Source organism: Carcharhinus amblyrhynchos, chromosome 11, assembly GCF_965287045.1.
Source record: "Carcharhinus amblyrhynchos chromosome 11, sCarAmb.v2.hapA, whole genome shotgun sequence".
In the NCBI taxonomy this organism is placed as follows: Eukaryota; Metazoa; Chordata; class Chondrichthyes; order Carcharhiniformes; family Carcharhinidae; genus Carcharhinus; species Carcharhinus amblyrhynchos.
The window spans coordinates 7,521,381-7,547,290 of record NC_137334.1 but is presented as its reverse complement, the minus strand read 5'-3'; the positions used below and the strand labels follow the sequence as shown (position 1 = coordinate 7,547,290).

Genomic DNA, 25,910 nt, shown 5'->3' with positions numbered 1-25,910 from the left:
AGGCAAAAGTCAGTGATAGCCCCAAAGACGAGTGAAAGAAGATGGATAAATTCAGAATCCAACAAAGTAGGACTAAAAAGATAATAGTGAGAAAATAAACTTCAGGGGAGAACTAGCAAGGAATATAAAAGCTGACAACAATAGCTTCTTTAAATACATAAAAAGAAAGAAAAAGATAAGAGTGAACATAGGCCCCTTAGAAAATGAATTTGGGGAGATAGTTTATGGGGAGCAAGGAAATGACAGTAGTTCAACAGATATTTTGCATCAATCTTTACAATGGAAGATGCTTCAGATATCCCATTAATACTAAATAATACAGGAAAGGAAGTAAATACTATTTCCATTACTAGTGCAGATACATCACTTGGCCCTGATGGCTTGCATCCTAGGATCCTAAAAGAAATAACTACAGAAATAGTGGATGCATTGGTTATAATTTTCCAAAAATCTTGGATTCTGGGAAAGGTACTGGAGGATTGGAAAGCTGCCAATATTCAACAACCGTCCTCAAAAATGGAAGGAGGCAATAACTATGGGCGGATTCGCCTAACATCTATTGGAATTAATTATTAAGGTAATAATAGCACATTTGGAAAATCATAATCTAATCAAGCAGAGCCAGCATGACTTCATGAAAGGAAAATCATGTTTGACTAATTTATTAGAGTTTCTTGAGGAAGTCTCAACCAACATGGATAGAGAGGAACCAGTTGATGTGTTGTATTTGGACTTCAAGAAGACATTCAACAAGGTAATACACAAAAGGTTAAGGCATAAGATAAGAGCCCATGTGTTGGAGGTAGAATGCTGGCATGGATAGAGAATTGATCAAAGGGTAGGGAACAGTGAGTGGGGGTAAGGGATTATTTTTCAGGTTGGTTGCCTGTAACCACTGAGGTTCCACAGGGATTTGTGCTGGGACAGAAACTGTCACAATATACGTTAATGACCTGAAGGAAGGAGGCGCTGTGTAATATAGCCAAATTTGCAGATCACGTGAATAAGTGGAAAGACAATTACAAGACGGATACGAACAGGTTGCAAAGAGATATTGATAGGTTAAGTAAGTGGGCAAAAAGTTGGCAAATGATGTGCAATGTGGGAAAATGTGAAATTGTTCATTTTGGAAAGGAACAGTATTACTTGATTGGAAAAAAAACTGCAGAAAGCTGGCACATGAAGGGACTTGGGGGTACTTGTGCATGCAACACACACATCTAGCACAGAGGCGCAGCTGGTAATCAGGAAGGCTTATGGAAAGTTGGCCCTTATTTCAGAGGGGTCAGAATATAAGTGGAGAAGTCTTGCTGCAGCTGTGCATGGTACTGGTGAAGCCACACCTGGAGTACTGTGGACAGTTTTGTTCCCTTATTTAAGGAAATGTATTGTTTCTTTAAAAACCATCCAGAGAAGGTGCCAATTTAAGACTGAACTGAGGAAGAATTTCCTGACTGAAAATTTGGAACCCTTTGCCATAGAGACTTGTGGGGGCAGAGCCCTTGTGTATATTAAGGTTGAGGTAGATTAATTCTTGACCAGTAAGCAAATCAAGGGTTATGGAGAAAAGGCAGAAAAGTGGACATGAGGAATGTTAGATCAGCCATGATCCTATTGAATGGTGGAGTAGGCTTGAGGGGCTGAATGACCTATTCCTGTTCCTAGTTCTTGTGGTCTTATGCCAGTAAGAGACTAGAAGAATAATTGCTGATTACTCTGTAAAAATTCTGATCTGTCAACTGACCCATGTATGTTTGGCCTACCTGCTCAGATGCTGAGCTTAACCTTTTGATCTGATTTATTGTCACATGTATTAACATAGAGTGAAAAATATTGTTTCTGGCGTGCTATACAGACAAAACATACTGTTCATAGAGAAGAAAACGAGACAGTGCAGAATATAGTGTTATGGTCATAGCTAGGGTGTAACGAAAGATCAACTTAATGTAAGGCAAGTCCATTTAAAAGCCTGAAAGCAGCAGGGAAGAAGCTGTTCTTGAGTCGCTTGGCATGTGACCTCAGACTTTTGTATCTTTTTCCGGATGGAAGAAGGTGGAAGAGAGAATGTCTGGGGCGTATGGGGTCCTTAATTATGCTGGCTGCTTTGCCGACACAGTGGGAAGTGTAGACGGAGTCAATGGATGGGAGGCTGGTTTGCGTGATGGATTGGGCTACATTCATAACCTTTTGTAGATCCTTACAGTCTTGGGCAGAGCAGGAGCCATACCAGGCTGTGATACAACCAGAAAGAATGCTTTCTATGGTGCATCTGTAAAAGTTGGTGAGCGTCGTAGCTGACATGTGAGAAAGTGGAGATGTTGGTGGGCTTGCTTAACCATAGTGTCAGTATGGGGGGGGACCAGGACAGGTTGTGGGTGACCTGGACACCTAAAAACTTGAAGCTCTCGACCCTTTCTACTTTATCCCCATTGATATAGACGGGCATGTTCTCCTTTCCATGTCCTGAAGTCAGTGACAATCTCCTTCATTTTGTTGCCATTGAGGAAGAGATTATTGTTGCTGCACCAGTTTACCAGATTCTCTATCTCATTCCTGCTACTCTGTCACGTCATTGTTTGAGATCTGACCCACTATGATGGTGTCATCAGCAAACCTGAAAATCGAATTGGAGGGGAATTTGGCCGCACCAGTCATAGGTATATAAGGAGTATAGAAGGGGGCTGAGAATACAGCCTTGTGGGACTTTGGTGTTGAGGATGATTGTGGAGGACGTGTTGTTGCCTACCCTTACTGACTGTGGTCTGTGAGTTAGGAAGTTTAGGATCCAGTCTTGCCATGACTAACTGGCCCAGATGGTGTACCCGGATGTGTACTCAGATCCTACGCAGATCAGCTGATGGAGGTATTTACACGCAGCTTCAATTTCTCTTTGCAACAATCTGAGGTCCCTATCTGCTTCAAGACGACAGCCATCATCCCAGTACTTAAGAAAAACCAAGCAGTGTGCCTGTAGGATGGTCGGCCAGTGGCTCTGACATCCATCATTATGAAGAGCTTCAGAAGGCTATCTATGGCACGTATTAATTCCAGCCTCCCGGACTTCCTGGATCCACTACAGTTTGCCTACCGCCGCAATAGCAGACACCATTTCCCTTGTCCTGCACTCAACCCTGGAACACCTAGATTACAAGGATACCTATGTCAGACTCCTTTTTATTGACTATAGCTCAGCCTTCAACACTATTATTCCCACAAAACTCATCTCCAAACTCTGTGGGCTGGGCCTAGGCACCTCCCTCTGCAACTGGACTCAGAACTTCGGAGCTCACAGATCACAATCAGTAAGGATAGGCAATTATACAATCATCTTCAACACTGGTGCCCCATAAGATTGTGTTCTCAGCCGCCTAGGACTGTGCGGCCAAATTCTCATCCAACTCAATTTTCAAGTTTGCTGACAACGTCACCGTAGTGGGTCGGATTCAAACAATGAGGTGACAGAGTACAGGAATGAGTTAGAAAATCTGGTCAACTGGTGCAGCAACAATAATCTCTCCCTCAATGTCAATAAAATGAAGGCGATTGTCATCGACTTCAGGAAATGTAAAGAAGAACGTGCCCCTGTCTACATCAATGGGGATGAAATAGAACAAGAGCTTCAAGTTTTTAAGTGTCCAAATCACCACCAATCTGTCCTGATCTCTCTCTCTCTCTCTCTCTCTTCCCCCCCCCCCCCCCACAATGCCGACATTATAGTTAAGAAAGCCCACTAATGCCTCTACTTTCTCAGCAGACTAAGGAACTTTAGCATGTCAGCTACGACTCTCACCAACTTTTATAGATGCACCATAGAAAACATTCTTTCAGATTGTATCACAGCTTGGTATGGCTCCTGCTCTGCCTAAGACCACAAGGCTTGACAAAAGGTCGTGAATGTAGCCTAATCGATCATGCAAACCAGCCACTCATTCATTGACTGTGTCTACACTTCCCGCCGCCTCAGCAAAGCAGCTAGTATAATTAAGGATCCCAAGCATCTTGGACTTTCTCTCTTCCACCTCCTTCCTTTGGGGAAAAAGATGTAAAAGTCTGAGGTCACGTGCCAACCGACTCAAGAATAGCTTCTTCCCTGCTGCTATCAGACTTCTGAATGGGCTTACCTTGCATTAAGTTGATCTTTCTCTATGCCCTACCTATGATTGTAACACTACATTCTGCACTCTCTTGTTTCCTCCTTATGGCATATTTTGTCCGTCGAGTGCACAAGAAACAATACTTTTCACTGAATGTTAATATGTGACAATCAAATCAAAGAAACGCTGCTTGCTTTTTCTTAGGCACTGGGATAATGGTCGTCGTCTTGAAGCAGATAGGGACCTCAGGTTGTTGTAAAGAGAGGTTGAAGATTTCTGTGAATACCTCCGCTAGCTGATCCGCGTAGGATCTGCGTACATGTCCGGGTACCCTATCCAGGCCAGTTGCTTTCCATGGGTGGTTCTTCAAGAAAGTTGCCCTGACATCTGCAATGGTGACCACAGATACAGGTTCTTCCAGGGTGGAGGGCATGCTGTCGCTCACCTCTTGCTCAAAACGGGCATAGAATGCATTGAGTTCATCGGGAAGGGGTGCATTAGTGCTGGTGATTTTATGACTTCATTTTGTAGCCTGTTATGTCTTGCCATAGTTGGCAGGGGTTGGTGTGGCTAGCCTGGGACTCTAGCTTGGTCCGGTATTTGGCATCTTTGATGGATCCCCTGAGATCGCATCTGGCTTTCTTGTATAGGTCAGTGTCGCCTGACTTGAATGCCTCAGACCTGGGCTCCAACAAGCTGTGGATATTTGTGTTCATCTATGGTTTCTGGTTGGGGAACACACAAATTTGCTTTCTTGGCGCACAATTTTCTACACACTTACTAATGAAGTCAGTTACTGTAGAGGCGTACTCGTTCAGGCTGGTCGCAGAGTTTTTAAATATGATCAGTCCAGTGACTCCAAGCAGCCCCATAAGAGATCATCTAATTCCTCAGACCAACATTGCACAGCTCTCTGAGGGATTCTCCAGCTTAGTTTTTGCTTGTAAGCTGGGAGCAGAGTACAGCCTTGTGGTCTGATTCGCCAAAGTGCGGTAGGCATGTTTGATATTTGTGTAGCAGTGGTCTAGGATGTTTGGGCCTCTGGTGGAGCAGGAGACGTGTTGGTGGTAACTTGGTAGTGTTTTGTAGTGTTAATTTAGATATTTGGTCATTCAAAATTTTTTTAAAAAAGCAGAACCAGTGAATCTTTTAAATGATGGTTGAGATTGATCTTTTCCTAGAATTGAACATGCATCGTGAACAGTGGATGCTGGTTTTTCAGGCACGTCTTCTTCAGTTAACGTTTGCGTTCAGCATTGGCAATATGAACTCCATAGGTGGTATTTGCATGTATTTCCTTTTGCTGTACTCTCACCGTGAACAATTGTTCCCTCTTATGGATGTATATTTTGTACTGTTGAGTAACTATTAAGTGCTCAATATCTCTTTTGCAGTCCACCATGAGGTCACTGTCCAGCTGTCAGCATGGCAAAAAGAATCTTTGGGTTTAGTTCATCATACATTCACATCAAATGACCTGATCATCTTATTGGTGTCCCCATGCTTAGAGAACCAATGCTCATCACGTCAACTTCAGTGTGAGGAATCATGCCTTCCCACCATCGTATCAGGCAACTTAGGTGAAAGTGTTTCAGTTTCTTAGGCGTGTAGTGTAGGATTCCACCATATTATACAATATAAAAAAACTACTTTTAAAGGCCAAGTAAAGCACTTTATTTATTGGTACTGCTGTCCTTTCTTTAACCGATTAAGTTATGATATGCCAGTAGTGTTATTGTGCTGTCCAATGTTATTAGTATCGGATTTAGTAGGAATGAAGAGAGAGAGAAATCCTTGTAGTTTCTGCTCTTTATGTTGATCCAATTTGGAACATTAAGTAGCTAGCTCAAAAATAGATTAATGTGTAAACATTTTTGGTGTGTTCCAATTCCTTGAACCCTAATGCTGTTTCCTGTCAGGAGGGAAAGAGAATGTAGGCCAGTTGAGACCTCGTTTGCAATCAGTTTGGAGAGTTGGTCTAGATCCCTGGCCACCTGCAACCCTTTCTAAAAAAAAAAATTGGCTTTATCCTGCTCTTGATCCATGCCTCTTGAGTGATGATGTGGCAATATTTGCATGTTGAAGTTGAACACCTTTTAGCAAGAAAGAATGAATTTGCATTTGCACCTTATGATGCATCTCGGGGGATCTAAAACCTTGATTTGCAGCATATAGGAAACTCAGCAACCATATTGCATATGTGACAAAGTCCCACAGACAACATTTGGTTGAATGACTGGTTGATCTGTAAGACTGGCTTTCCTTGATGCTTGTCAACACACACCAGCTGTATATTTTCATTTATTTCTGCATTTCTAATTATCCTGCAATTGTTAGAAATTCTAAAGCATGCTGCTATGAGTGTTATTGATTACATTACTGATTTGCTTTTGTAACATTGTGCAGAACTTGTATGAATTCCAACCCAAGTGTGAACATGCTAAGGAAGAAAGTTGCTGTTGCCTATATTTTTCATTTGAAGAAAAGATATGATCGATAAAGTTGCTGTTAAAATGGCCTGCTATGGAAAAATTATTATTTCAGCAATAGTTACATGAAGGCTACAGACCATTGACTCAACTCATCTGTATAGCATTTATGCTCTACACTGCTGAAGGCATAAGTTCACCAACAAATTTCAATTCTAGCAATGCATTTAGATTGAGTTACATGCTTAATTGCTGAATACTTAATTATTTTGTGTGTTTATTAAACACTAGGCAAAAACTCTAGTATGCAACTTTAAGTTATACTTCAAAAGTACTCATAGAAGTATGTGTGAAAAACTTTTAGATGTTCCCTAGGAGCAGAAGGGAGATATTCTCATCCTCTTCGCTGCTCATTACTGGCAAGAGATAATCCAGGAAATACATTCTGAACACTGAAATATGTAGGGACCTTTCCTCAGAAGCCAGGCTTTCTTGCAGCAATAATCTGGCTAGCAGAACTCGTGCATAGAGTTTTGCTATAGGGGTTAGTTACGTATTGCCTATTATGCACATCTGTGAAATTGCTGCTTTGAAAACAGTACATGCTCGCTCACTCGCGTGCACACTCTCTCGCTCCCCACCACCACCACCACCATTTATCCCTTTTCCTGATGCAGCAAGTCTTGCTCGATTAATGTTGTCAAATATAAATCACTGACGAGCCACATATGACATTGTATTGTCTTAGCTACATACATTAATTTTATTAAAATCCTTACACCCTCTGTTGGTACATAGAATTCTGACGTATATTTGCCAAACAAACATCTAACATGATTTAAAATGGAACTGTTTTAGTTTTACACCAGCCACAATTTTCCACATGGCCTGGGAGATGTCAGTGTTGCAACTGTACTGAATTAGTTTTGCTAGGGGTTTAATTTGTTCTGAAGCACCTGTTGTCAGGGACCATATCCAGTATTTTCATCCATTTCTTGGTACCAAATGGAATAAATCAAATTATCTAAAGAATGGCATGTGATGGTAAGGACCTCAGGCAGAGGCCAAAATGGATCTTCCATTTGGCACTTCTGGCTGAAGATGATTGAAAATGTCTGTCTTTTTTCACTGAAATACTTGGCACTATGAGAAGTCTCACATCACCAGGTTACTTGGGGCTGCCATCATTGAAGATGTGAATATTTGCGGAGCCGCCTCCACCACTTAATTCAATTGCTCACTGACATTCGCAACTGGATGTGGCAGGACTGCAGAACTACGATCTGGTCTGTTAGTTATGGGGTCAGTTAGATCTGTCTGTACATTCTCTTTCGTGTCTGACAAGCTTTACTGGGTAGGCAATTCATACTCTCCTCCATGCCTCATTGAACCAGAGTTGGTCCCTGCTTGATGATGGTCAAGTAAAGGGTATTCCAGGCCATGAGCTTATAGTTTGTGATTGAATGCAGTTCTGTTCCTGGTGAAGTCTTGCAGCGCCTCCATCGTTACTTGGTTTTAGGGCCAGTAAATCACTTTTCACTTTTCACTTGTGTCACACAACGTGATGGAGTATATTCTCTGTGAATATGGGACTTAGTCTCATAAGGACTGTGTGGTGGTCATGATAACATCTGTCCATGACACAATTGGTATCTGTGGCAGGTAGATTTGTGAGGACAAATCAAGCAGGATTCTCCTGTCATTTGGATTCATTCACCACCTACTGTAGACCCATATATATTCTTCAGAATTCAGTTTGGTGCTGCTGAGCCCCCCTCAATGTCACCCCTGATGCTTCTTCCAAGTGTCATTTGACATGGAATGCTGGTTCATCAGCTGTCAGAGGGCAGTAGGTGATAATTTAGGGATTTCCTTGCCTGCCTCTAATAGGGTGGCATGATGTCAGAGTGGTTAGCACTGCTGCCTCAGCGCTGGGTTCAATTCATGGCTTGGGTTGCTCTGTGTGGAGACTACATGTTTGCCCTGTGTCTGTGTGGGGTTTCCTCTGGGTGCTCTGGTTTCCTCCCACAGTCTAAAAGACATGCTAATTAGCTGTGCTAAACTCTCCCTCATTATATCTGAACAGGTGCCGGAGTGTGGTGACTAGGGGATTTTCACAGGACTTTCATTGCAGTGTTAATGTATGCCTATTTATGACACTATTAAATAAAGTTTTAAAATGATATGAGACTACATGGGGTCTGGAGTCCACTTTGAGGATTCCCGAGTCTCTGCCTCCTGATTGTGTATTGTGCTGCCAACTCTGGTGCGTATGTCCTGCTGGTGGGAGAGGAAATCACCAGGGACTGGGATCTAGGGCATTGGCTGTAAGATATCATTTAGTTAGTCTAACTCAGTCTGTGAGATTTCTCTCCTAGATGAGAGAGAGGAAGACCTTTCAGATTCAATGGAGCAGGGTATGTCTTTGTTATTTCCAGCACCTAGGTCCATGTTGGGCAGTCCAGTTTTAATGTTCAACTTTCCTGTAATGGTTTGATACAACTGAGTGGCTTGTTAGGCTATTTTAGAGGGCATTTAAGAACTAACCACGTTCCTGTAGGTCTGGGTATCGCATGTAGGCCTGACAAGGCAAGAACAGCATTTCCTCCCCTGAAGGACATTAATAAACTAGGTGGTTTTTTATGACAATCTAATTGGTTTCATGATCATTATTAATGAGACTGGCATTTTATTCCAAATTTATTAAATATTTTAAATATTAATTTCAATAATTACATTATTTCAAAGTTCTGAATTAACTAGGATCTGAATTGGGTACAGCACTATTCATTTGAGTCACATGAATCACTGTCAGTAGAACCATGTGGATCTCTCCACAGATACTGCCAGATCTACTGTGTTTAGCCAACATTTTGTGTGTTTAGACCAAGAAAGAATTGGTTCAATCTCAGGTCCAATGAATTAACTAATTTAAGCCAAGTTATTTTCACCTCCTTCCGTCTTTAATTTGTGTCTCTAGATCATTAATCCACAAACATTGTGCTGCCAGCACCAGTCTGCCCATGTTCATATCGCAACTGCCCTTTTCACGTTCAGTTTGGAGGAGTACTGAATCATTACTGAAGGAGGGCTATACAGGGTCAACAGCAAAAAACATACCGTTCAAGCATCACTCCAGCCCATGCTGATTTACATTGGTCCTTGGTGTCCCAATCAAACCAGTTTAAAGTTTTCATTCAGAAGCAAGATACTGCCGATAAATCTGAAATGAAAACAAAAGTAGGTCTGACAGCATCTGTGGAGAGAAACAGTTAACGTTTCAGATTGATAAAATGCAGAATATACTTTCTGAGCTTGAGTTTCGTACCCTTATATTGTCTTCAGCAAAAATAAGCAAAGTACTGCAAATGCTGGAAAATGGAAAACCATATACTCAACAGGTGTAGCAGCATCTGTATGAGATGCTGCTCCTCTTTGCTTAGGCACGTTAAAACGGTAGCACGGGGCAGCACGGTAGCACCATGCTTAGCACCACTGCTTCACAGCTGAAGGGACCTGGGTTCAATTCCCGGCTTGGGTCACTGTGTGGAGTTTGCACATTCTCCTCGTGTCTGTGTGGGTTTCCTTTAAGCGTTCCAGTTTCCTGCCACAGTCCAAAAACGTGTGGTTTAGGTTGATTGGCCATGCTAAAATTGCCCTTAGTGTCCTGAGATGTACAGATTAGAGGGATTAGTGGATAAATATGTAGGGATATGGGGGTAGAGCCTGAGTGGGATTGTGGTCAGTGCAGACTTGATAGACCGAATGGCCTCTTTCTGTACTGTAGGGATCCTAAGTCAAAACCTCAGAACTCAACATTGAGTTCAACAACTTTAGAGCATGACCTTTCTCCTCCATTTTAACCTCTTTATGTTCCATATGTTTTTTGTCTTGATGTGAACTCATCTCCCTGTTTCATGCCATCTGTTTCTTGTTATTGTAATCTCTCCCATGTAAAATCTCTCGTGTGTCATATCCAACACATTTTCTCTCTCTTTAATTGTGAAGAAGGGGCAAATGGACTTCATTCCGTTTCCTCTCCCTGTAGATGTTGCCAGACCTGCTAAGATTTTCCGGCAATCCGTATATTTATCCTGTTTGTTCCCCAAAGCCACATTGCCTATTTGGTCACAAAACTGTTTGTTACCAGGTTGCCACTTCTCATTTTCCTTCTATCCTTTCCTTCCCCCGTTTTCTTCTCCCCCCTCATTCTGTTCTCTTCTCCCCCCTCATTCTGTTCTCTTCTCCCCCCTCATTCTGTTCTCTTCTCCCCCCTCATTCTGTTCTCTTCTCCCCCCTCATTCTGTTCTCTTCTCCCCCCTCATTCTGTTCTCTTCTCCCCCCTCATTCTGTTCTCTTCTCCCCCCTCATTCTGTTCTCTTCTCCCCCCTCATTCTGTTCTCTTCTCCCCCCTCATTCTGTTCTCTTCTCCCCCCTCATTCTGTTCTCTTCTCCCCCCTCATTCTGTTCTCTTCTCCCCCCTCATTCTGTTCTCTTCTCCCCCCTCATTCTGTTCTCTTCTCCCCCCTCATTCTGTTCTCTTCTCCCCCCTCATTCTGTTCTCTTCTCCCCCCTCATTCTGTTCTCTTCTCCCCCCTCATTCTGTTCTCTTCTCCCCCCTCATTCTGTTCTCTTCTCCCCCCTCATTCTGTTCTCTTCTCCCCCCTCATTCTGTTCTCCTCCTCTCCCCCCCCTCCCGCCCCCCCCCCCCCCCCCCAATGAAATGATCCTTCTGAATTTCATGACTGAGTTGATCTTTTTCCTTTGTTTAAACCCAGTTTTCTGTCCACCTTCACTATCCGCCAATCCAGATTCCAGATCTACCCAAATTCATGAGCTCTCAAGAAATGGGTGGCACCATGGTTAGTACTCCTGCTTCACAGTACAAGGACTTGGGTTCAATTCCGGCCTCGGGTGACTGTGGAGTTTGCACATTCCCCCCTTGTCAGCACGGGTTTTCTCTGGGTGCTCCAGTTTCCTCCCACAGTTAAAAGATGTGCCACTTAGATGGATTGGCCAAGCTGAATTGCCCCTCAGTGTCGGGAGGGCTTGAAGGATAAATACATGGGGTTATGGGGATAGGGCCTAGGTGGGATTGTGGTCGGTGCAGACTCGATGGGTCAATTGGCCTCTTGTTCTGTATGGATTCGACAATTCTGTGAAAGAACTTGCACTTCTCAATCTTCTTGTCCAAAGTGACATCCTTTTGAAGTGTAGCCACTGTTGCGATACAAGAACTTCAACTTCAGTAGAACGTGGGAACTATGATAGCAAAATTACACTAACTGGATAACTTTTATTAACACTTGGACTAACAGGATACTACTTGCGCGTTGATTTTTTTTTGTTAGCCGCAAGATACTCCAGATGGTCATCGCGCTCCATTTCCTGTACAACAGCGAAGCAGCAGTACCCGTAGTATTGACACTCAAACCCCATCAGGAATGGATCGGAGCAGTACCAGCAGCAGCCGGTCCCAGTCTGTTTCACCAACATTCCTCGCCATAGCCAATGAGGGTAGTGGAGAGAGCCCATGCTATACTGAAGACCTGCTTACAGATGGCAGAGAGAAAGGTATTGGGAGATTACTGTTTTCATAATTCTGTTAACCTACAGTTATTTGTTCTCAAAACTTGGATTATATTCCATTTCAATCAGCTACCCATCAAAAAAGTTATCATTTTTTTCAAATTCCATCCTTCATGCAGTGAGTAGTTTGCTGCTGTGGGAAGGAGGTTCTGTTTGTTCCTCTGAGATTTATTGTGGCGCATTTCCCAGAAATGACATTAGTAGTGGGTGTATGTTGACAGTAGTGCAGTATTTATAGCAAATTAATCATATTTTTATTTTGAAACTCCTTGCTTTTGTTGGCGTATTTGTCTGGTTTCTTCTGCTGCAATATATTATAGCTCATACAAGTTTCTATCTGTGGCTTGGAAACTGGATGCTAAATGGTTCTGAAATCAGGAGCCAGAGTTTGCTGGAAGATAGTAGATGCCACCAATACAAACCCCTTGTACTTTCAGCATAATTTTCTGCAAATTTAAAAAAGAAATTCTCTTGCAGTATTCATCCTTTACACTTCATCTCATGATGGTGGTAAGCTTAAGGGGAGAATGCTCCAAAATGAGGGAAGAAAAGGCTTCACCATTTCCTATTTCTAACTGCTTCTCCTGTTTGGTTGAAAGTTGAGCAGAATCAGCAGGTTTGGATAGGGACACATTGTGTTTTAGTAGAAGTTAAGCTTTTGTAATGTAGACACTTGCTCATTTATTTAACATCCAGTTGGAAATGAATCAGGTGAGGGCATGTGGTAGGAAGAAAATATTGGACTTGGTTTGTGGGGTCCCGTAATGCAGTCTGTTTCCAGCAGATGCAAAGGATACCAATGATCTCATACCAGGTCCATTATCCGGGATAACCGGGAGCGTCAAGAAATTTATTTTTCCATCACAGATGGCCAACAAGTATTCACATCTAAGAAGGGGAGAGTGCGCATGTGGAGATACGTGAAAAACATGATCTCCAGGTTTAATCTGGAGGATCATATTGTCACAACTTGGATTACATTATTGTATTCTTAAATATTGTACAGTTTGGGCTGCCCCTAAATGTAAGAGTACCAGAGCCAGGGAGAACACCCAACACAGGCATAAAACTTGCAACAATTCTTCTATTGAAATCTTTCACTTTGTTTAAACAAATACCAAATCTTGTAATCTGTCTTGTTGCAGAAAGCGGGAATAGCTCTCCACTACCCAAGTATGCCTCCTCTCCAAAACCGAACAACAGTTATGACTTCAAACGAGAACCACCGGAAGGTTGTGAGAGGGTGAAAGCCTTTGAGGAAACTTCGTAAGTATGAGGCTATGTGTAGAGTGCATCGGCCTGTCGATGTCAGTTCACTGCACGTCTGGGTTTCAGGGTTCCACGTGACTCCATGTGATCATGTCCAAGGCTATTGCTTTATACTTCTGCGGGGCTGTAACCATCAAAATGGATTATTGAGTGATTATTCTTTCTGCTTTGTTTTTTCTTTTTCCCTGTTTTGCTCTTTTTGTGAGAGTAACATGTTTCTTTACATGTCGTTCTCCAATCAAATTTTCACAACAATTAGAATATCCATTGGTCCAGACGGCAGGTGTAAAAGAAGACTAGTAATTATTCAGGCCTCTCTTAATCTTTTGTGTGAGACTTTAACATACTGGCAGTGGTATGTTAATGCCTGATGGTTTAGAGCCATGCACATGTCTAATTGATTGCAAATAGCTAAATGGATCAGGGTAATCATTAAGATTTAAATTTAACTTAATGACAGGCTTGACATTTTTTTGGACTGTCTGATTGAGCCTACAAGCTAACATCCAGCTGACCTTTCCCACTTGTGTAATACGGGGTGAAGTATTGGTTCTTGTAAGTCTGTCACCAGTGGAAAGCAATAGTGTGTAGTACTTGCCTTTAAAGATCTGACACTAGGGAAAGCAATAGAGTAAAGTACCAATGTTTATAGGTCTGTCACTGGGTGAAATAATTTAGTGGTCAATGAAGTGTATCATAAAACACTAATTTGCATTGACATATATGATAGTTGCAAGAAAGAGTACATTCTTAGTAAATTTATACTCCAGAGAGTCAGGTGGTGCAGGATAGAACTGGAATTTTTTTTTAAATACTTTTCTAAACATTGAGAGTTGTACGTTACTTTGGAACCCAACAACCAACATTTGTAACAATCTTTGTAACAATCTTAGCTTCTGATGCAAAAGGACAATATTTCTCATTCTCAACCATCAGAAATATTATTAAACCAGCTGCACTGGAATACCCATCGTGAAGATTAGCATGTAAAACATCACCAGAACTAACTAGCTTCATGTTTTTTGGCTCATGTAAGGATGGGAACATAAGCATGCGTTTATCCAATTTCAATTTTCTTTTTTTATTTGCCTTAAAATATCTTCTACTTTACTCCATTCTGCTGCTTAACATATCAAAATTAGGCATCTGAGTCTACAGCCACTTCAACTGACAAATAAATCAAGCTTCAAAATCACTGTCTGTTTGGATAATACATCATCTTTCTCTGATTAACCTGAATGGAAGTAATACAATTCAAATTATTTTAGACCTACTTTGCTCAATATCTGAACCAATAAATTTCAAAACCCCACAAACATGATTTACAATTTTAATTCTACTCTATCCTTATTCCTGTTTTTCTGTGCCCGCTGCCTCTTTGAAGATGCTATCTCTGAAAAGTATTGTCTTACTGAAATGCAAGTTTTATTAGACCTGCGCTCCTATGAATATATGTGGCCAGAAGAGCTATAATGATTTGGGAGATTACTTTTCCGGCTATGGGCATATCCATTCTACTATCACCCATTCACTCTTTGAATCTGCTAGCAACATTCTCACTTTAGCTTTTGAAGTCCATGGACCTTTACAGTACAAATCAACTTGTGACAACAATTGTTGCTTCTTATCTGGTATTTCAGCGTAAACTCTTAACCCTCTCCTGTTGTCTAACTCCCTTTTTTTTTTGTTTTGCCTCTGTTATTAGTTTATCCTCAAATTTATTGGAAGCTATGAAAAATTCACAATTGTGACGACCTTGGCTTCTAGCTCTCGTTTGCATTTAGTATTAAACTAAAACTTACTGTTTAAGTTAGAATTTGTTTGTCCCTGCAGACTGGAAGGAACCTAAATTTCTGATGAAGAGCAGCTGTATTAGTTTATTAGGTAACTACTTTAATTTGGTTTCTTTAGCTGCAGCAGAGTTGATTCACCTGAGCTTCAGGTAGTACAAGTACAGGGGTCTAGAGTGCAGGAATCATTGAGCCTGCACTGACCACTGACCAATCCCACCTAGGCCCTATTCCTGCAAGCCCACACATTTACCCCGCTAATCATCCTGACACTAAGGGTCAATTTAGCATGGCCAGTCAACCTAACCAGCACATCTTTGGACTGTGGGAAGAAACCCACACAGACATGGGGAGAATGTGCAAACTCCACGCAGACAGTGACCCGAAGCCAGAATTGAGCCTAGGTCCCTGGAGTTGTGAGGTAGCACTGCTGTTCTCCACCAGACATGGTGAGGAACAGACAAGCATTTCTGCAGCTGCAGACATGATTGCAGGATGGCATCGCCTCCCTGATATCAGGCTCAAGGATATTACAGAATGCCTGCAGGATATTCTTAAGGGGGTGGGTGTAAAGCCAGAGGTCATGGTTCATGTTGGTACCAATGACATAGGTAGAAAGAGGGATGGGGCCCTGAATTTAGTGAGCTAGGTAAGACATTAAGAAGCAGAACCTCGGGTAGTAATTTCATGATGACTTCAGAGCCAAACAGTAATGAGCATTGAAAGAGGAGGTTAGAGCTGTGCTGGAAACAGTGACAAAAGTAAATCAGAAAGGAAATTAGGAAAGACAATTGTCCAGCAAAATCAAGGTGAACCCAAAGATAGAGCTGTGCCTTCTTATGCTCTAGTCTTTTTTCTCCCACCACAATTCCTGCCAGTCTACGGACCTCACTACTTGGTCATCGTAATGATTATTCATCCAACATTTGAGCTCACCAATATCTTTTCCTGCACATTCCACAATCATTGGAATCCTGTAGAATATATGTCACCTGACAACCAATTCTGGACAAAAGCAAAATACTGCAGATGCTGGAAATCGGAAATAAAAACATAATGCTGGGACTACACGGCAGGTTATGCGGCAGCTGTGAAGTGAAACAGAGTTGATATTTCAGATCAGGATGATCCTTCTGGACTGATGGGGGAAGAAGATGCTATTTAAATCAACTCTGGGCTTCAAGTCCATGGATAAAATAGCTTTTCTGTGTCATAATTACTCGCGTTGCCACAATTCAGTCTTCATTTGGTACATTCTGGTACTTAGGACATTCATCACAAAAATGTGGACATTTGACGTGCAAGGTGCTTTTCTGTCAACTGCTCAGATTGTACAAATAATTTGATTAATTGTGAGAAAAATATCCTCATAATTTGATAGCCCAGTTTGATTAATAATATCTTTCCATTTTCTTTGACCTTTTTTATCATATACTAAATCTCCTGAAGTGAAATTTGTCCTCTGTGCTCTCCATATTTTTTCTAAGACCTTAGTTTTGTTGCAAAACTATCTCTATGTGAAGCATTCAAATGAACAGAAAATCTTGATCTAACTGTATGGCAGGAGGACTATGATACAGAAAAGAAGGGAATTTGGGATTTTACTCAGACTGATGACCATACCCTCCAATTGTTTGGAACAAATTATTTTTCTTTCAACTTGCAATCTGTTTTGATCTGCTAAACATTTATGCAATATTTCATCGATCATCACATGATACTTTCACAAAGTTCATCGCTGAAAGGACTTGCAGCTGCAGCACAATTGGTTATTCATGTTTCTGAAACTTTGCTGGTGTCACAGGTCTGGTCCAGCATTTGTGATTTTGCCAATAATAATGCTTCTGAACTTGCTAAGGATTTTTGTAGAAAGACTAAATCTGACTGCCAGGTCTACAAAATGAAAAATGAAAATATTTCTGCATTGTCGTACCATTGTCATCCGTGGCATCCATCTCATTAAAGTTTTATATATCAAAAATGGCTTCCAATAGGACATCCTGGTGTTCTCCAATACCTTTTGCAGATTTTATACTTTTCATTGATCTCTTCTAATAATCCTCATATTCTCTCCCATTGACTGCACCTGCATATTTTAGCAGGACTTTTAAATTGTCCGTGCAACTTTGAGACTTTTTTTTCCTCATTTTCATCATCATCACCATTTAATACTAAACACTCTGCTGAGAAACATCCGGTTTTGTTGAGGAGATTCAATAATGTCTTGACTGGGTAAGTTGTAGATGCACTGTCTTTTCAAAAATAATTGCTATATTATGCTCCAAGTCAAGTTTAATTTGTGCTTTTTTCATCAATCGTTTCTTTAACTACATATAGGTATCTGTCCAGAGAACTGTTTTGCGTAGAATATAGCTCTTGTTACAGACCTTGATGAGTTGTCATCACCAAACCCAAAGCAGCAGGATATTTACAGTCCTTAACCATATGTATGGTAACCAATTTGGCCCACACACTGTTGAAGTACAGACAGTATCTAGTACTGCACAGTTAAAGGAGTCTCCAGCTAACACATTAATCACAGAACTACTACTTGTGACCAGTATAGTATGTCTGGATTCATCATTATCTTCACCCTCTTCCTCAGATTTCTCTGTCATGTCATTTTGAGAACTTTGCCTCTGTTTTGGGCAATTTGCTCCATTGTGATGTTCCAGATTGCACCTGGATTAACCATTCCTTGGACTCATCCTCCCATTATTTTTCTTCCAATTTTGTTTGCTGCTGTGAAACTGTTTTCATGCGGACTCTGCCTGTCTTTAATAATTTAATTGTACTGATGTTTGTAGCCAACACCTGAACTATTTTAAAATTTAGCAATATAACTTGCAATTGTACAGCATTGTTTGTTACTTCACGATATCTCAAAGCACTTTCATCCAATGAAGTACATTTAAAGGGTAGTCACAGTTATAGTGTCGGGAACACAGTGACAGTTTTAAGGATGTTGTTTCAGAGATAAATATTGGCCTGGACACCTGAGAGAAATTCTTGCCCTCCTCCGAGTAGTGCAGTGGAATTCTTAGCATCCACTTGAGCTCCCCTCAGTACTTCTCTGCACCATCAAGCCTGAATTACATGCTGAAGTATCTGGAATGGTACTCGAATTCACCAATCTTCTGACTGAGAAATGAAATTACTGCTCACTGAGCCAAGGCTAGAAAAATTAAATCTGGAAACTATGCTGGGAACTAATTGGTTGTGCCTGGGAAACTTGTCAGTTATCTTGATGATAATGTTGTAAAACTTAATTTGTTTGCTTTTGTTGATGCTGTATTTCCTTGATTCTAGACCAAAGCAGCTGCATGAAATTCCTCCGTTCTTCTGTCCAGATAAAAATAAGGTGAACTTTATCCCAAAAAGTGGCTCTGCTTTCTGTCTGGTCAGTATCCTGAAGCCACTTCTGCCCACGCAAGATCTTACACTGAAGGGCTCCAATCATGGCCTCATTGTCCCTGCAGCAGTCATACCCACAGTGTCGCTGGCACAACCTATTCCTCTGCCAATGCATGTGGAGCAAGATAGAATTTCAAGAGGAACCTGCATGGGCCACCTGCAGGCTTCAGTACACCAGCAGTCAGCGCAAACAGATGAGTTGGAGAAATGAGCCAGTGAAGCAGGCCTTCGCTGGGGAGACCTACAGCAACATCACATATCTGCAGCTCTACAACTTGGCAATAAGGTTCCAGGCCCAGGGTACAGGCAAAGGGAGGCTTGGGGGAGGGAATTTCCAATCAACTCAACAGCGACATTTAAATAAATGCCTTCCTTTAGCAGGATGTTGACCTTTTCACAATGGGAAGTGATTCTGCTATGGTGCATGACTTTTGGCATACTGTATTTTAAGTCTGTGGATTGTTCCCCATACAGGCACAAGGACTAAGGACTAATCTGTGGAGGGGCACAAACTTGAACAAGGTGATTGGAGAAAACTTTACTTGAAAGGACTACAGTTGTCACTATTTTTCCCCCTCCTCTGTGGAGCCATATCTTTTAATGGTTCCTGTTCTGTTTACATTTAAATAAAGATTATATATATATTATATATAAGGTTAACATTTCTGAGTTAATCGAAGGCAAGTGAAAGCCTGCTTTACACTAGTGCAACACTTGAGTGCTAAGTAGTTCTGTTCTCAGGAAATTTTCCTCATTTTGTTTGTGCTCATGTATATTTGCTGTATCTCTGGCCAATTTCACATGAGAAGGCATAACCAGGTAAAATGGACATTTCTCAAACTGGTCATCCCACTATGTAGAATATTGCTGTTATGACCATGTTATTACAAGTATTGGAAGTGGTAGCCTCGTGATAGTGAGTGAATAAGTATTAAAACTTTTCACTGCCTCAGCCCCTCTTCCGTTTCTCATCCTCCAATGACTTGACCATCATACTGGTGCAACCAGAGCTTGTGGACCAGTATTACTGGGTAGTATTTTGCCTGTCCCCATTACCTTTAATTGCCCTTCTTTGATGTACTTGCTTCTGTTTTGAAACAGCTCAATTTTATACCTGTCTGAAATATGGTGAATTCTAACAGAAATTGTAATGTTTTTTAGTCTGTGTTCAACCACAATTTTAAGTCCAAATGTTGAAAATATAAGATGGTTGAATTTCTTTTTTGTAGTTGGCTGTGAACAATCACTCTGGTGTTATGTAATACACAATATATCCTTGGAGTACTGAGAAAGCCTTTATAGATTTTCAAAATGTGCAGTTTTATGAAGCCTCGGAATGTCTTCTGCTTCCCCACCTTCCACCACTTCTTTCAGCTATTGGAATGTGCTCACACTGTGGGGGAAAAACTAACCAGTTTCACTATTCAATGAACCAAATCAAACAGCATATTTTGTATTGTAGTGATCAAGTTATCTGCAGTGTGTAAAGGTTACAAAATGTGGGCAATCTAAAGCTGAATGCGAGAAGTTTCCCCTTGCTCTTGCCTCCCTATCAATCACAACATGTTTCTTAGCTGTTTCTTATTCAGATGATTAGATCTAGGCTCAACTTAGATTATGTGGGTTGACATTTTCCCAGGTAAGTGCAAAGGCAATTGAAATACAGGCCAACGGTGATCAAATTAAATGGGAGGATGGGTATGGGGAGGTGAATGACCAATTCCTGTTCTTAAAAGTTATGGTGAGGACCAGTTTTTGTAAATGTAAGTTTGCATGTTGTTTGATGAAGGACACATCCCACTCCATTATTAGAAAAAAGGGATTGGCACTGTTATTAGGTACTGATTTTGCTCTATTTGCTATTTTGTGCTAGAATTCACATCGCGTGGATTTGAAGAGTTTATGTTATAATTAAAGGTGTATGCAGTGAGGGACGCTCTAGTTTAACAAGTAGTGGTGTCAGTGTTGGGGCAGAGGGTAATTTCTGATCAGGTGACTTGAGCTAGGTGGTGGTAGATGCTGGAATAGGTCCAGCTGTGTCTTAAGACAACTCCAAGGTTGACCTGGTTCTGGAGGTTTGTGGTAGTTTTCCCACAGGAAGGATCCTCATATCTATTGCTGCTTTTTTTTTAAGCTCAAAGGACAGTTTGAACACTGTGACTGATAAATGGTCGCATGTGTAGCACATGTGCTCTCATATTGCGTTTCAGAGCTTGAATGCACCTTATTGACAAACATGCAATATGGGGAGGGGTTCCTTTACATACATTCAGGAAGTATTGGTCTCAATTGCCAAGTCCATTGCAGTAAACATGTTTTTATATATTATAACCATAAAGCCTTAGAGATAAAAGACATCATCAGTAGAACTTTGCAGTCCTTACATATGGGATCCCTAATTTGAGATTTACTTTCAAAATAGCACCTGTTGTACAGCCTTCAGGATGATGTCAAGAATTTGGAGAATATCACCTAGGTATTGCAATTTGGTTCCAGCTGCTCTAGTAGATCTACATCAAAAGGGGAGCCTGTCATTAGTAAGATGTTTTGAGTATGTAAGTAAGCAACAAATTGAATTGGGGTGGGAGTTCTAGTGTGGAAACAATGTGGTGTGTTGCAGGTTTTTATGTTGGAGTAATCCTTGGACTAATTGCCTTGTGAAATCAGCTTTGCACAATTATTGAGCCCAAGATGGTGCCATTTACTATTAATTAAAAGCTATAAAAATGTTGCTAACAGATCAGGTCACCAAAGGAAATTAGTGCATACTGTTAATTGAGGAATTAAAGCAAGTTTAAAATGACATCAGCAACCAAATGTATCAAGGCCACCTCCTCTCCACTACCTTTGTTGCATGGATATTGTTGCTGTAGTGTGGCCAGAATTTTACCCAGTACTTGGAATGTGTACTCCCCTGTGTCTTGTACTGACTCAGTCACCTCCTGGGATTGACACTGTATCCCTATGTAATCCTCTCTTTGTAAAAGCTAATGACCAACTATTTTCCAATCCTTGGATTCAATTCCCACTCATAAAAAATGGTAGCAAAGAAGTGACCAATTTCACAAGCCACTTAAGTGCCCTTGTATATATCTCATCAGGTCTAGTGCCTTGCCTTTTGACTTCAACACATCTGCAATGTCAATTTCCATGGATAATTAACCCGTGTCGCTTCCTCTTCCCCTTCCCAAAGAAAATAGCTTTTATTCTGAGTAAATTGTCTGTGCTCTCCTTTTCTTAATACAGCAAATGTTATTTTAGAATATTTGCCATCCCCTAGTTATTTACTATATCACTGTTGGTACCTTTCAATGGCTCCACTACTACCTTTCTGCCTGTTTGTTGCAAAATATATTTATCAAAAATTGACAATTTGAATATTCCCTGCAATGCTGTCCTCATTTTCTATGTTCTGTTGTGTTCACTCTCTTACCACTGTTACACTGCCTTGATTCACTGTTATCTGTGCCTGATAGGCACCATTTTGACATGCACAATGCTCCATACAAAGCACCTAATGTTTGGTGAGGTTCACTGTTGCTAAGCTCCTACCAACTTTGTTGACTCTTGTGGTCAGGGAACCTGTTCTGTGCAGTTTGCGATTTTGCAGTTTGATTAGTGATAAAACATTCTGAATAAGTTACTAATGGCTGTAGTTGTGTGTCGGAGTGAAATGTTTGCAGTATCATCTATGATAACTACCATTACAATCTGGCATGGAAAGCTCTGTGAAATGTTCATATACACCATGAAGAAACAACCACAAGTCTTGAGCATTTTATCACAATATTTCACCACCAAAACCTCATCTTGGCTAATTACAAATGACCAGCTCAACTTGGGGATTGCGTGGAGGCAAGAGCCGTTGATGGGCAGTGCAAAGTATAAAACCTTTCCCATTTTCATTATTTAAGGTGATGTTCTCATGTGAAAGAGGCCTTTACTTATCCAAGCTGGGTTAATTCAGTCAATTTCCTTGGTATTTAAAAAGTCTTAAAATTGCTTTGACATTTTTCAGAAATTTGGGGTAAAGAAAAATGTTTTAATTGTTAGTATGTTTGAAAAAAAAGTTATATAGTAAATGTAATGTCTATTTTCTAAACCCTTTTCTTATGCTGAGCTTTGTGTACTAGGTCTAGAAATACTATTGGATTTCAAGATCAGCATTAAATACTATTACTGCAACAATTGAATTAACACATTAGACTAACATGTTTGAGACACTGGATCTGTAGACCTAACGTGGGGCAAACCCTATGTTTAAAGTTTTAAGAAGAAAGACTTTGAATTTTTGTACCACCTTGCACCACTTGAAGATCTGTCACAGTGCTTCACTATCATGAATACACTTGAACTGAACTCATATTAGTTCTGTGCAGTTTTACCCAATCTGTGTTCTGGCGCTCCATTGATGCTAACTGAAGCTTCCCCAACAAATCAATAATTGTTTAGGTCCAGCACATTAGCAGAAAGAAAATAAACTGCTTTTCATTTCATATATATATTCCTCAAATTAAAGGTCTGCAAAAAGTCCATCAGCATAGGAATAAAGCTCTGCTTCGCCTAAAAATTCGGGCAGCTGTGTTCTTACTGGGCTAGGGATTTAATTGCATCACTGTAATGACCAAAAAAACCTATTTTTAAAAACCTTAAGTCAATTGTGAAGGTTCTTCTGTCTTTTAGTGTGCTATTTCTAGCTCATTGTTGACTTCCTGCTTTGCCTCTTTATCCAGTCACTGAGTGGCCAGAGGTGACTGATTCTCCCCACATCTCTGCATTTTGTCTATTTTTCCTCCTGTATTACACTTCATTTTCTTGCCTTTTCCTCATCAGAAGATTTTTCCTGCATTTGGTAGAACAACTGAGATTGGGAGATGGAAGTATAAGCAACAGGTTGCAGCCTCTCCCTCCAAGCTCAGAATTCCGGTTTTAAACTTGACTCGAGTGGTAACAGTTGCATGTAATGAAACCACATGGATCATACTCCATTCTAATCTTAACTCGGGAAAGTGTAGGTTACTCTTGGGTGGGGACAGAACATGGTGCCTGCTACTAAATGTTTTCTTGTGTCTTTGCAACATGTACATTAATTAAGAGTAGAAGCAAAGCAATGACATTGAGTTTGTGAACTATTGACAAGATCATACAATGATCCAGCCAGGATTCGAATCTGGAATCTCCTAATCTATAGTCAGATGCATTATCTGTTGTGCCACTGGCCCACAAAGACAAGAATAGAAGCAGACTTGTCCAGGCGTGATTTCAATTACAGCCAGATTACTTGGATTAGGCACTAGAAAGGTGACTATTGCCTGTGGAAATTATACTGGGGTAAAAAATGTTTTGTATTGCAAGTAATTTGTTAGCTTGATTTATTTAATGGTAATGTCCAAGAGGCACCTTATCAATATGAAGTTTTGACTGAATCACTGTCTTCCAGGCCAGTCTAAGGCTATTCTAACATCAGTTGGTTACAAGTTTTTCTTGTCTGAAGATCCATGAAAAAGTACTTTACAAATATTGTAGCCCTAGCAAAACAATGAGGCCTGTTTAAAGGATGATGTTTGTTGCTAGGAAAATGACTTCAAGTTATCCTGTGATGACACCTATGTTTTGTTGACACCAAAAAGAGGATTCCTTCTCGTCCATTTCCTGCTCTTCATGTCTCTAGAAGATTTGGTTACTGCTGTGGTCCAGTTCCATTAACTCTCATACCTCAACAAGTCCCCAGTGTTGCAAGAGCTTGGACAGCAAATATTGGCTTTTTTTTGCATGTCTGGCCAGTTCTTTGACCCCAGTGGCCATTCCATTGGCAACAAACCCTGTCCTTACTTGACGGAGACATGTGGCTAGCTTCCCGCTAGATAATAAGGAATTGGAACCCTTACCTTTGTCCCTATCTCAAGTGCTGAGGCCTGCCTTCTACCACTGCCCCACCTTTGCTAGGGAAAGGAATTTTTTTTAACACAGCTCTGGACTTCCTCTGTAATTAACTTGAGATCTGTGGCAAGTGATAATGCATTGATTTTCTTGCATCGTGGCATTCTTCATTGCTAAGTACTGGTGCAAACAAAAGCCTATAATTGCATGAAAATAGCAGTTTTTGTGGGCATTCTGGTAACTCTCTGGTTGAGAGTCTGCGGTTGATGGTACAAATGGATGGTGTTAAAATTAACTTTTGGACATTGCCAGGATTCCCAATTCTAATTGTTGTCCAGTGACCCCTGGCTGGAAATTGTCAACTTAAGGTGACAACTATGCCCTGTCCATCTTTAGGATTCAGATGTCCGTTATGATCAATACTTTTGCAGTTCAATCTTTTGTGATGCTCTCAAGATTTTTTTTTCTGTTTCTCATTAATTCACTTCATATATAAACTGATTCTCTGCACTGTAGCATGTTGCTACAAACCATTCAAATCCATCAATCCTCTGACACTCATTCCCAAGCTGTATCCTTCCAGAATCTCGTATCCTGAACATTCATTTAAATTATAATTTTTCCAAACTTCCCAGATCACATGTAATGTTGTGTAGTAATCCTTCCCAGATTTTGACTTAAGTAGTTTCAAGTGTTACCCGTTTCTGATTTATCATTTTATGATAGGTTCTGTTGTATATTCACATTTTAGATATGTTTCAAATTGTCTGACCCTCACATTGATCATGGTGCTAAGAGAGTACAGCTTTCAGTTTCTTTTACTAAAGTTGTCTCCTGCATTAAAACTGTTTCTGCCACTCTGGGGATTCACTTCCCTGTCCCTCCTGCCCGGTGGAAGATCGGAATTTCCCAACTTCAAAGATCTCATTCCTCATTATAAATGGCTCAGCTATATCATATTTAGATTCAGAAGTTCAGCATTTGGTTGTGTTCATCGCTAGGCACTGTTCCAGAGCCAACAGAGATTGTAGCAGATCTGTTCTGAACTCTGGTTATTGAGGTCATTGACTGAGAGCTGCCTCTTGTGGGTGACGAAATGTTACTGACAAATTACTCGGTACTTCTGGTATCAGTAGATGCAAGTAAACCACCGTGTTGCTTCCTTAAAAGAAGCCAAAGTACTGGTGAAAGTTGTAAGTTTACAATTCTGTTTCTATTCAGGGGGAGGGAGGGGTCTACGTGTTAAGCACTTATTTACTGATCTGAGACCACATTTTGCAGATCCAGTGACTCTGTTAGTTTAATGCTGCTGACCAAATGTTTAGGAGTTGTTGGGATTCACTCTTAACAATTGAAAAATGCAATTATTACAATCTTTGAACTGGAAACTCCATTTGTATTGCATGAAACGTACATAAAACAAGTAAAGCGGATGATTAGCAGGA

The 25,910-nt window shown here is 40.8% G+C and overlaps 1 protein-coding gene across 4 annotated transcripts in view; it reads left to right on the top strand.

Moving 5' to 3' along the window:
* Positions 1–25,910, top strand: part of LOC145349904 (protein FAM117B-like) — a 334,408-nt gene extending 308,498 nt beyond the window's left edge. For 3 of the 4 annotated variants that reach the window (XM_080198540.1, XM_080198542.1, XM_080198539.1), the window contains 3 exons: positions 11,875–12,097; positions 13,258–13,378; positions 18,481–25,910. In XM_080198540.1, the coding sequence (XP_080054666.1) occupies positions 11,875–12,097; positions 13,258–13,378; positions 18,481–18,796 (660 nt within the window). In that variant the 3' untranslated portion in view covers positions 18,797–25,910. Of the gene's footprint in view, positions 1–11,874; positions 12,098–13,257; positions 13,379–15,214; positions 15,263–18,480 lie in introns of those variants that run through there. The other variant, XM_080198541.1, reaches the window with a different exon arrangement.